We start from the raw sequence: 12461 nt of genomic DNA on the forward strand, positions 1-12461 counted from the left end.
CAGGGCCGCCGTGGTCACCCGGCCCTGCCCAGCCTCGAGGCTGCTGCCCGCAGGTGGCCCTGAGGAGCTGTGTGTGGCCGCCCCGCGCACCCTGCGCTCTCTTAGGCCTCTGCGGGCACGCACAGAGCGCCCTGCCGGCCTCCAGGTCAGAAGGCCCGGGGAGCGCAGTGGGTGAATTCAGACCAGGGTCACCGAGCTGCGCCGGCGTCCCGGCCCGGGCAGCCTTCCTCCGGGTGGGGAGGAGCCCGCAGCTGTGCCGGGGAGGGGGCAGGGGAACGCTCAGGGTGCAAAGACCCCTGCCCTCTGCTCCATGGGGACATTTGTTTTGACCACTGCCCTATTTTCCTGTTCTCTGTTGATCTGATAAGGGCATCTAGAAAGCTGCAGGAGAGAGGAACTCCACTGCTCAGGACCGACATCAGGGCAGATCTGGAAGGAGCAGAAACTAAAGGAGGTTCGCAGGGAGGTGGGAGGGAGGAGGCCGGCCAAGGGGCACGGGGCGGGGGGCACCCAGCTGGTCTCGTGCTCTGTGTCTCCCTCGGGTGAGAGGGTGAGCTGCTCCCAGCACCCTCCCCGCCTGGGGCGGGCAGCGCAGCTGAACCGTCTGGAGATGGAGATTCGGGTCCACTCTTCCCACCTGGAGCCTCCGCCAGCCCACGCCCCATTTCCTGAGGTCCAAGCCCAGGGGCTCCTCTCTAGACAGGTTACTTAACCTTAAATAGACACCGTCTAAATGCTCGGACCTGCCTTTGCAGTGACTCATCTGGCACTTCCGCTCCGCGTGCAGGCGGTGGACGTACTGTCTGAGCCAGGGCTGAGTGGCCTGGGAGCCCCTGCTAATTGGCGCCTGTGCTGGACGCTGACGAGGCAGCATCGAGGGCGGCCACCACCACGGCTGGGGCAGCGGGGCTATTTGTCAAAGAAGCGTCCCGTTATGAAACGCAGCACCGCTTACGGGTCCCGCGGGCACCAACGCCCTGAAGCGGGCAGAGCTCAGCGCGGCGCCACGCGGGGGGCTGAGGAGCAGGAGGGAAAAGTGCTGGCCCCTCTGCCGGGACCAGGCGGCTTCCCTGCGCCCAGCTCGGCCCTTTCCCTGCCTCGGGCACCATCCGCTTCTGCTGACCTGTGTTCAAAGCGGAAGACAAGCTGCCTGCCTCGTCGTGAGGCTGCTGCTCCCCACTATTTCAGTAAGATGGAGCACTCGGACCAAGCTGGACCTGCAGAAGCCCTCGAGCTGACCACTGGCTGACCCACTGGTCCTTCTACACCCCAGCGAGGGTGCCACGGGACGTGCAGAGGACCGGAGCTGCGCCCAGGGGACAAGCAGACCCTCCAGCAACAGCGAGTGGCAGCGAGTTTCAGGAAGGCTGTTTAGGACAAGGGAGAACTCAGGAGAGAAGAAACAAACGAACAAAAACAGACAATAATCTGATCAAGTTACAAAGAGTAGTTAACATTGGAATGGAAATCACTCAGAAAGAGACAAAACAGCCAGATCAAGCTACAATAGTCCAATGAAATCATTTTGATGAAGATGAGGCGGAAGGCGTCTTGCCACGGCTTCTTTTCAACCCCCAGTCGTGTAGGGTGCTGGGGGAGAAAACAGCACCCCAAGCGGCCCCACCGTGGCCGCCAAGGCCCTCCCACTTGTGACACTGATGCCGCTGAACGAGGGCCGGGCGGCCAAGCTCCCGCGGCTCCTGGGCTGGGTCGGGAGCCCGGGACCCGGGGTATGTTTCCGTATATGCACTTCCGAACACTAAATCAGCAGGGGGCCCAACGATGTGCCCTGTGGTCTCCCAGCTTAAGAGCGTGTGCCTTGAAATGTGGTACATTTCAAGAACGACAGGTTAATAACGTCGCAGCTCGAGCGAGCGTTACTCCAGTGTCCACAGATTGATTTGCTCATTGTGTATTTTGCAGAACTTCCTCTCAGGATTTTTCCTTGTCAGACCAGGTGCCGTGATGAGCTGCATCTGCGTCTCATTTAGGAGACGTGCCCGGGATTTCTCTGCTCTACCCCACGCATAACCGCTCACAACGAAGGAAGGAAAATTACAGCGTCGAAGGGACTGAAACAAGTGATTTGCTGTTTGGGCATTTCAAAAATACCTGGAACACCTATGATTCAGCAAATGGAGAATGACTAAAAGAAATAAAAAAGTCATTTAGTTGCCAGGGCGATGTGTTCCATAAAAGTAAACCCTCTACCAAAACCCATTTCCTGAAGGGCGCCTCCCGGTAGTAAAGGCCTAATACATTCTCCCTCCTCGCCTTCCCGGCTTTTGTATTCCAGCGCCCGCCTGCCTATTACTTCCTTCTGTTCCCGGGCCTGGGCTAGATTAGAGAGGTAGGGTGTTAATGGTGCGCCTGATGAAGATTGAAGACCCATTTTCTCCCCCTGGAGACCAGCCTGATTCGAACAAATTGAGAACAAAGCAGCCTGTTTCTGTCCTTGGGAGAAAACCTGGTCTACGTCTGCTTTTTCCGCCGGATCTGCCCCTCTCTGGAAATGGGGGCCTGGGTGGTCAACGGAGACCCCTGCTCAAGAAGCACACAGTTCTGCCGTCCTGGGGCCCACCCACTCACTCCTCATCTGCCGCCTCTTTATTGGTGCTGCCGGCTGGGGGGGCGCGAGGCCGAGCCCGGGCTGGACGGAAGGGCGTGGGGGTCCAGCTGCTGACCGGCCAGGCCAGGGTCCCCTGTCCCTAATTCCTCTCCGTTCTCCTCCTTCTGGCTGCTCTGCTGCTCCGGACACTCAAAGTGGACACAGTGGAACACCTGGGAGAGAAGCAGAAGACCCAATGAGTGGCCACGAGTGGCGGGTGCCCGGGAGCCACCACGTGGGGCGAGAGAGAGTCCCTGCCTGTCGGCATCTAGGGGACAGCACGGGGCGGCTGAGAACGTGTTCAGTCAGCTGGAATAAAGGTAGATGGGCTGTGGCCAAGGGTTACAGACACCAGGCATAGATTCCTGTGAAATGTTCTCACTGGATTATTCCATTTTTTGCTACTTTTGTCCCATGAATTCTTTTTTCTTTTAAAATGTATTTATTCTTACATTGGGCAGTTGAGTTAGAAGTCAATGGGCTGATGCTGGTGATGGCGGCATAACTCTGTAAATATATTTTAAAAACTGAATTGTGCACTTTAAATGGGTAGGTTGTAGCCTATGTGAGTTATATCTCAATAGAGCTGTTGTGTATTAAAAAAAAAAAGTCACCAGGGCGTTACCCCAGGAGAGGAGCGTGGGGACTGTGGCCAGAGGGCAGGAGCACCCGGAGGGGCCAGCCACCCGCAGGAGCCAGCAGGAGCCTCCCACCCGGGGCTGTGTCCGTGGGAAACATCTTCTGGGCTCTGGGCTCAGTGCCAGGCACCGGCAGACTCGGGAGTGCGGCCCGAGCACATGCCCCGCGGTGTGGGGGACGAGCAGGCACGCACTGCAGAGGGAAGAGCTGGACGGGCGCTGTGCGGTCCAGGCAGGCCTGCAGGGATCTGGCCCGCGCCCCTCGCAGCGCCACACGGGAGCTCCTCCCTCTGCGGAATAACCAGCAGGTGCCCCTCGAGCCGGGCGCCCGTCCTGAGTTCTCTGAAGGGGAGTAATCGCGCCCTCTGCCGCCATGGTCTTCCATCTGGGCATGAAATCTGTCCACGATGCTGGTGGCAGTTCTAAGGGAACCAAGGTCCAGAGTCCCAGATTCTGTATTTTCTATGAGTCCAAGAATGTGCCTGAATGCACAACAGCGTTCTCCAGTTCACGAGAGGAAGGCGCAGCCTCGCACGCACCGCCTGCCCCAGCCTGCGTGTTGCTCTGGAGCACGCAGACTCCCCGTGCCGAGGCCAGGTGCAGGACTGGGGCCCGCCCTCCAGCCAGTCCTGGGCCCCGCCGCCCCCGCCCCATCTTCCCTACTGACACATCCCCCGGTGAGGGGGAGGCTAGGGCCTGGGTGAGGTGCTCTGAATTTAGAACACCTGACGTGTACAGGCTGAGGTGGGGTCTTTTTTTTTTTTTTTTACCTTTTTAATCTGAGATATTTTTAAACATACCTGACGTTGCAAAAACAATGTGACCCCCATTAAGAGAGCTCCAGTATACACCCTGCAGTCACCCAGATTCACCAACTTTTAACATTTGCCACCTTTGCCACATCTACTTCCTCCCCCCTTCCTGTGTTCTGAACATCTGAGAGCAGGTTGCACACAGCCTACTCCTTGAACACGTAACACTTCCATGTTACGAACAAGAATATTTACTTGCCTTAACAAGAATATATTACTGCCTTAAATGCAGTTATTGAGTTCAAGAAATTTAACATTAATAGAAAGTTTACAGACTATGTTCCAGTTTTTTATGTCCCAATAATGTCCTTTGGAATCTTTGCTCCTCCATTCTTAGATCTCATCTGGTATCAGGTATTGCATTTAATTGTCATTGTCTCTTTAATTTCTTTTAGCTGTGGATACAGTGCTGATTCTTTTAAGTATAACTGGAATTGTTCCAGAGTTATCAAAAAGTTTGCAAGATACACTGGCTAAAACCAGTGGATAAAATTGTTTCATAATATTTTCTGATCTAATATGCTTTTTTCAGTGTATTAATAGTTAAAAATCTATTTCATTAAATCATGTCACTAAATATTTATTTCTAAGAATTGTAGTCAATTTTCATCTTCCATCCTGTAAATGTCTGTTTTCTTCTTTGGCACTGTGGTAGTCTGAGACTGTCTGTACCCCAGAAAAGACGATGCCCATTCCTGTGGGTATGAACCTATTGTAGTGAGAGCTTTTGATGAAATTACTTCAGTTAAGGGCCTTTGATTAGGTCACTGCAGTGAGGTGTGAGCCAGGGTGGGTCTTAATCCTCTTGTGGGAACCCTTTATAAACAGGATGAATACACAGAGAGTAAAAAAAGAAAAACAAAACAGGAGCTCAGAGCGGAAAAACTCCCAGAAGCTGAGAGAGAAAGCCCTGGAAGCCAGGAGCTGACATCAGTGGGAGCTGGGAGAGAGGAAGCCCCAGGAGCAGAGGGGCTGGAGGGAGTCCAAGCTGGAAGCAACAGGACCGGGAGGAGAAGGGGGCGTGCACCGCGCCATGCGCCGCCAGGCGACAGGAGCCCGCATCGCCGGCAGCAGTCTTTGGGGGAGAGCATCACCTGATACCTTGACTTGCACATTCTTCTCAGCCTTGAACTGTAGGCTTGTAAGCTGGTAAATCCCCTTGTAAAAGCCAGCCCATTCTGGTCTATTGCCTTGGAAGCCTTTAGCTAACTGAAACAGCCATATTAACACAAAATAATTGTATTTACGCTTATGGTGAAAAACTTTACATCTCAAACTAAAATGTTCCAAGGATTACACTTTTTCTCGCAAAGCTCTTTTAGGGGCCATGCAAACAAAAATGTTCGAAGGTCATCACCCTACAGCACTTAGAAGAATCTAAGCCCTCGATGCATTTCATATAAAAATTAACAGGCAGGGCCTGGGGGTGGGTGGGGGGAAGGAGAAGGACATTTGAGGGTTCAAGAAGCGTTCCAGGGAAGCGGACTTGGCCCAGTGGTCAGAGTGTCCGTCTACCACATGGGAGGTCCGCGGTTCAAACCCCGGGCCTCCTTGACCCGTGTGGAGCTGGCCCGTGTGCAGTGCTGATGCGCGCAAGGAGTGCCCTGCCATGCAGGGGTGTCCCCTGCGTAGGGGAGCCCCACGCACAAGGAATTTTCCCCGGTAAGGAGAGCTGCCCAGCGGGAAAGAAAGTGCAGCCTGCCCAGGAATGGCGCCACACACATGGAGAGCTGACACAACAAGATGACGCAACAAAAAGAGACACAGATTCCCATGCCGCTGACAAAAGAAGCCGACAAAGAAAACAAGGAGCGGCAAATAGACACAGAGAACAGACCGGGGGGGGGGGGGGGGGGGGAGAGGGGATAAATAAATAAATTTAAAAAAAAACAAAAAAGGAGGTGTTCCAGGTCAGAATAACCTAAGTGAGGGAAGAAAGAGCCTTGTGGTGTCCGGTGGCACCAACAGAGCAAGAAGCAGGCGAGTGGGCCTGGGAACTGCGAGGAAAGGGGCAGACAGTGAAGGGAGCCAGGGAGGCCCTGGGCTGCGGCACGCAGGGCTGCTCCTTGAGGAAACAGTGCTCCTCACAGCGGGAGCCTGCGCCACGAGCAGGGAACAAAGGTCCTGGCCCCATGGGGTGTGCGCAAGGTGGGTGCAGGGTCCCCTGGGGATCAACCTGGCCAGAACTGGAGATGGAGGGCCCTGAGGTCACGGAGGGAGGGGCTTTGAGCAGGATGGCTGCAGAGGCAAAGAGGAAGTGATGGCACCTGAGGGCTCAAGGAGACAGTGACAGGGACCGTGGCTAGAGGAGCAGTGTAAAGGACTGGGGTAAATGCAAGCGAGTCCAGGTGCTGCAGGCTGAGACATGGCGCAGCGCTTGGGGAGCTGGGGGAGGGCTGCACAGGCGCTGTGTGACCCAGTGGGGGCTGGAGGGGAGGAACTGCCACTCGCCAGGCAGGCAGGGTCCAGAGGTGGGGCAAAGGTCCAGCAAGGCTAAGGTCAGTGAGGGTGGTGGCAGAGAGAGTGCAGGCAGGGGCCTCAGCTGGGGTGGATTTAGGGGGTGGCTTCAGACTCTGAGGGTGCAAGATGAGAGGAACAGGTGTGCTGGGCTGGTGAGGTGACAGGAACTGGGGCAGGGAGTACCCAGATGGCCACCAGTGACCAGGACTTCTAGAACCCAGAACACACACCCTGGAGCCGGGCTCTCCAAACAACGGGCCTTATCCCAGAGATTTTCCCTTTGGTCCCTGGACGCCCCCTAAATTGGTCAAAGGCCCTAGACTCTAAGTGAAATGAGGCAACTCGCTGCAAAGCTGTCCCTGAACCTGGGTTGAGCCCGGGGTTAAATGAGCCTGCTGTGACTGGTGCACAGCCATGCGCCTGCAGAGGAGCCCACGTGGACCAGGTGCAAGCGGCAGGCCCCGCCGCGCTGGAGCACGGCCGCCGTCCCAGCTCACCAGGGAGCAGCCTGGCCTGTGCTCCTGGGACACTGCCAGCAGCCCTGCCCCCACTGCTCCCCGGGGAGGGGCCCCTGCTTTCCTCCCGTGGGGCCTGCCAGCTGGGGCTGTCGACTCGTGCACGTTTGGTGAGTAGCTCCTGAGAAGCGGCTGCTCAGTAAGCAGAGAAGGGCCCTGGTGCCCGGCTGTGGGCGCCCCCGCTGTGGGCAGGGCCTGGGCAGTGGGCTGGGGAGGAGGGCCGGCTGCAGGCACTTGGCCGTTTCCTCCCGAGGAGCTCGGCATCCTCCGCACGCGCGCAGGCACATGCACGCAAACTCCTACTTCAGGATCAAGTTCATGGAGGAGAGGACTGAGGTGGCACCTACTCAAGTTACATCAAAATCTAAATTTTGTGCTTGCCTTCCTGCCGCACTCATCTTCCCACATTCTCACGTCTGTTTGTTGATCTTCCGCTGTATCAAACCACACATTTCCAACTCGAGAGAGGCCTCGGTGGGCCCTGGCCGCTCCCGGCCCACCGCCCTCCATGGGGCGCCCGCAGAGCTGCTCCCTCCTCCAGGGGCCTTCCTGAGTGAGCCGGCCGCAGCGCCACCCCCGCAGACCCTCTTTCTTTCCCCTCTCACCTTCCCTGCCTTTCACAGGACACCTGCCTCCCCGCCCACCTGCAGGCGCGCCCCCACAGCCCGCGGGCCCGAGCCCTCCTTCTCCTAAGGGGGGGCCCGTTCTGGACACGCCTGCGGCCCCTGCCAAGCGCCAGGGCGATCCCCAGAAACACCAGGCCACCTTCCACCCCCTCACCCGAGCCCCTCGCCTCGTCTCCCCGACACGGAACATTCTGTATTCTAGTCTCTTTCTCGATATGGCCCCAAGTCCTCCTTTGCCCCCTGCCGTGTCCCATCTTCCTTGGACAGAGCGTGTTCAGGGCAGGCTGGGTTCTGCTGCCACCCTTCCTCCCCCGCGATGCGGGGCACTTTCCTCACCCGCTCGTGTTCTCTCTTTGCTTCCTTGTGTAATCCCTGCTCTTCCCTCCCTGGCAGTTCCTCGGGAGGCCCCTCCTCAGGGCCCTGACTTGACTTCATTTGTCCTGCTTGTCACCTTGGCTGAAGCTTTCCCCCGTACTGAACGGCTCTTCTCTCCTTCCGCTCTAGCAGTCCCCTTGCGCCCAGGCGGCCCCTCCCGAGCCCACCGTCTCCTCCTCTGTCCACTGATCTATCAATTCTGATCTGACTCAGGCACCAAGCCGTTGTCATCCTTTCACCCTCTCCGGGCCTTGAGCAACAATAAACAAATCAATAAAAGTCCTGGATTGAAAAATAAAGTTGTAAAGGCTCAGCGTGGTCGGGGACGAACGGCTGGCTCTCCAGGACGTGCCCGTCTCCCGGGGAGGGCACCGGCGGCAGGGACCTGGGCACTGGCCGCGGGCTGCAGGAGTGCGCATCGGCTGCCCGGCCTGCAGACGCCTCGCGCTCCTCAGTCCCGCTGTGACTCCCACGTCCAGCCTGACTGGCCTCTTCCATAACTGGACAGTGGAAACCACACAGCCCTCTTTAGCCATGACCCGATCTGTTCTTAAAGACTAAGGCCAGCAGCCGCTCATCCCCACACCCCCAAGCACACAGGCGAATCCCACCCGCGCGCTATGGCGCTCTCTCCTAGAGAAATCACCCATGTTCTCCTCCCTGACACCACAAAGGCAACTAATACAAATGTCTAGAAAGAAGTAGATGCTAACACCCCTAAGCCTTGAAATCCCCTGAGGTAAAATAGTTAGCAGTATGGAATAAATATGAAAGAGACATCTGAAAGAAAACAACAGGGGAGTGGATGTGGCCGAAGCAACTGGGCTCCCGTCTACCATATAGGGGGTCCCAGATTCAATTCCCGGGGCCTCCTGGTGAAGACGAAGCTGGCCTGTGCCGTGAACCAACGCAACAAAAAATGAAACACAGAGAAAAGACAATGAGAGACACAATGAACCAGGGAGATGAGGTGGCTCAAGCAATTGGGTGCCTGTCTCCCACGTCAGAAGATCCCAGGATCTGTTCCTGGGGTCTCCTAAAGAGAAGACAAGCAGACACAGAAGAACGCACAGCGAATGGACAGAGAGCAGAAAGCGAGCGCAGGCGACGGGGATGGGGAATAAATAAAATCTTAAAAACAACAACAAACAGAACTTGATAACGGACTGGATCAAGACTGATAAAGGGTCCATGGTGACTGAGGAGTCTTTGGACTCCTTTGCGCTGCAGGAGGTGGGGGCGGTGGGCTCCCCGGGCTCCAGGCACGGCAGGCCCTGCCCTTCTCCGAGGGTTCCACAGAGCCTTTCCTGCCATTGGATTTGCCCCGTGCGTCTAGCACACGTGCCTACTGTCTGGCCCTCACAGCCGGCAGGGCCAGGCGCAGCAGCAGAGGTACCCACGGCCAGATGCTGAGCTGAGTGTGTGTGCATTTGCTTTTTGACCAGTGGAGGAAACGGCTTGTCCGTGAAGCTGGGATGCAGCCTCAGGGCTGAGCAGCCCTAAAGCTGGGACTCTTGTCCACTGTACCCCGATGCCTGCTTCGTACAAATGATTATGACACTGGCCTGTGGTCAGTCCTAACAGGTCAGAGGTGTGTGATAAATCTATTCTGTCTGGATGGGAGAGGCCAGGGAAGGCTACAGAGAGGAAGGTGCATGACCCGGGCGTGACGAGCAGGGACGCAGATAGGGTGGGGAGCAGCCTACCAGGCTCCCGACCCTCTCTGGTCACAGGGGGAGAGGCCCCCCACTTTCAGAACAGTGGGCCCAGCTCCATCATCCCAGTGGTAATGCAAGCCTCCCACCGGAGCCTAGCACAGCCACCAGCCTAGTTTCTGGACCACCGCAGACGCTTCATCAACGTGGCTGTTAGCACCTCACCGCGCCCTCACGTGCAAGGCTACGGTTCCTTCCCTTGGGATCCAGGACACTTGCCAATGTACGTAGCTGCAAAAGGGGATCTGGAGAGCGGGGCTGCGGCGGGCCTGACTGTGTTCTCAGCATCACGGGTGGGAAGTGAGCGGGTCTTGGGGAATCTGGCTCCGCACTGGTGCCGTGGTCTTGGGGCTGGCTTGCAGCTGCCTTCCCAATCCTTGGAGAGGTTGTACGTGCGATGCCTCTGCTCTTTTCACATGGAAACCCGAGGACGTCGCCAGCTCGTTCTGCTTGTGGAAGTTACCACCACCCAGGGGAGTGTGCCGTTTGCCCACCACATCCCCCAGCTCTTCAGCCCACTTCAAGCCTTCTCTGGATGAAACAGCCAAGTCCAGAGTTTCCGCTTTGCTCAGGAGCTTGTAAGATTCAATTTTTTCTCTCTGGACCTTCACAATCGTGCAATACTCCTCAGAAAGGATGTGGCCCAAAGTGAATGAGGCATACAAGCAGACGCTCTACTGATTTATGCAAAACCATCACCACCGTCGCTGCATCATTTTCCCTGCCCCTTTCGGCAATCATGTATCCCATTAGCCTGTTTGATTGCCTCTGCTCACAAAGGGGCACCTTTGCTGAACCACCTTCAATGGCCTCTGGCTGTGTCCCGAGAGGCGCTGGCTAATTTGGAATGTGGTCGCGGGAGTGACTCCCCCGCAGCCTTATTCACAATGTGGGTGTCCTTTTTTGTAGCTGCTGTTTATTGTCACTTTGCCTCTCCTCTCTAAGAGCCGTAATTCTCAACATGTTTCAGACTGGCTGGGGTGTTCTCTCCTCCCCGGTCTCTGGAAAGGACGTACACAAGCACGCTAGCCCCTTCTCCGTGATCAGGCTAGCCCTCAGCTGGCCACTGCCTGCCGCCTTTCATTAGAGGGGCTCCCCAAGCACTCTTTGCTTGACATTTCTTCAAGGTTTTTAAAAGCAGCAGCCTCTGCTAATTTTCCCAGTTGGCCTGACAGTCCACTGCAAACTGTAGCAGAAATTGGGGAAATTTAATAAATGTAGATCAATGACTCAACCTTGCTTTCTTGGTTTCTCCTGAGTAATTTTCACCAACTGCTTCTATGCCAACCAATACAAATAGGATTTCTCACCCAAGCTTTCAACTTTCATTGACAAGGTGACACATCTTTATAAAATAGATACCTACCAGTTAGACACAAAGACATGGCTTCTAAATTATACTACTCTGAAGACTTCCTATTTTTCTCTCACAATGTCTGGTGTGGTGGCATCACATACCCACTCAGTGTTCAGTAAACATTAACTGGTCCCGATGATGGTGACAATTAACATCGCTCATGTTCACTTCAGGACAGAAGGTAACAGTTCATCTATAGACTATGCAAGTGTTTTGTGTTCCTTTAAAAACAAAGTTTGCTTCCAAGAAAATATTCCTTTTTATAAATGAAGGTTTTATAGATGTGCATATGAACAGCCCAAAATATTGTTTTCAATTAAGGAACCCAGTTCATTGGGAGACATTTCCAAATTGTGAGCAATAATTTTTCAGCATTGCTTTGGCCAAAGACAGCCAAATACTATAGCTCTTGTAGGGACAGAAGTAAGTTTCTTGGAGAAAGTGCTTGTATATGGCAAGTTTTTTTTTTTTTTTTTAAAGATTTATTTATTTATTTAATTTCCCCCCCTCCCCTGGTTGTCTGTTCTTGGTGTCTATTTGCTGTGTCTTGTTTCTTTGTCCGCTTCTGTTGTCGTCAGCGGCACAGGAAGTGTGGGCGGCACCATTCCTGGGCAGGCTGCTCTTTCTTTTCACGCTGGGCGGCTCTCCTCACGGGTGCACTCCTTGCGCATGGGGCTCCCCCACGCAGGGGACACCCTTGCGTGGCACGGCACTCCTTGCGCGCATCAGCACTGCGCATGGGCCAGCTCCACACGGGTCAAGGAGGCCCGGGGCTTGAACCGCGGACCTCCCATATGGTAGACAGACGCCCTAACCACTGGGCCAAAGTCCGTTTCCCTATGGCAAGTTTTTAACTTTGCAATGTTGAATATGATTTCCCTTTCATTTTCCCATGTCTATACAGTACCCCAAAACAACTGGAACATTACTGCCTGGAAGGTTCTGGGAAAAAAAAAGCCCTTCTAAGATGTATCACCGTAGACAGCACTGGAATTCCTGGCTGGTGCTTTTTATGTGTGTACCCTTCAGAGATCCAGGGAAAAGTTCACTCACTCTCATTTTAGTTTGGCCCTGGAGTGGTACAGGTATCTTTTACTTTAAAAAAAAAAACAAGCCAAGGGTAATGGTTGTTCCCGGATGTCTGGGATGCCTGAACCTCCCCACCTAACAGATGTGGTTTTACCAAGTCCCGCCCACTGGCCCGGCACCGAGGGGGCCCGGCACCGAGGGCGCCTGGCTGCGGCCCAGAGCCCTGGGCATGTTTTGCGTATTTTGTCTTGAGGGCTGCAGCTGAGGGAGCGCGCAGGCTAACTCCTAACTGCTGGCTCGGCTGCGGCCACCTTGAGAGCATCCTC

General features: G+C 55.2%; 1 protein-coding gene across 2 annotated transcripts in view; it reads right to left on the minus strand.

Moving 5' to 3' along the window:
* Positions 1-1432: 1432 nt before the first annotated feature.
* BTBD9 (BTB domain containing 9) overlaps positions 1433-12461 on the minus strand; it is a 475382-nt gene continuing 464353 nt past the window's right edge. The window contains exons 11-12 of one of the 2 annotated variants that reach the window (XM_004460278.5): positions 2590-2781; positions 1433-2146 (exon numbers count right to left, since the gene is read on the minus strand). In XM_004460278.5, coding sequence (XP_004460335.1) covers positions 2608-2781 — 174 coding nt within the window. In that variant the 3' untranslated portion in view covers positions 1433-2146; positions 2590-2607. Of the gene's footprint in view, positions 2782-12461 lie in introns of both variants that reach the window. The other variant, XM_071218440.1, reaches the window with a different exon arrangement.

Source organism: Dasypus novemcinctus, chromosome 11 (genome assembly GCF_030445035.2).
Source record: "Dasypus novemcinctus isolate mDasNov1 chromosome 11, mDasNov1.1.hap2, whole genome shotgun sequence".
NCBI classification, from domain to species: domain Eukaryota; kingdom Metazoa; phylum Chordata; class Mammalia; order Cingulata; family Dasypodidae; genus Dasypus; species Dasypus novemcinctus.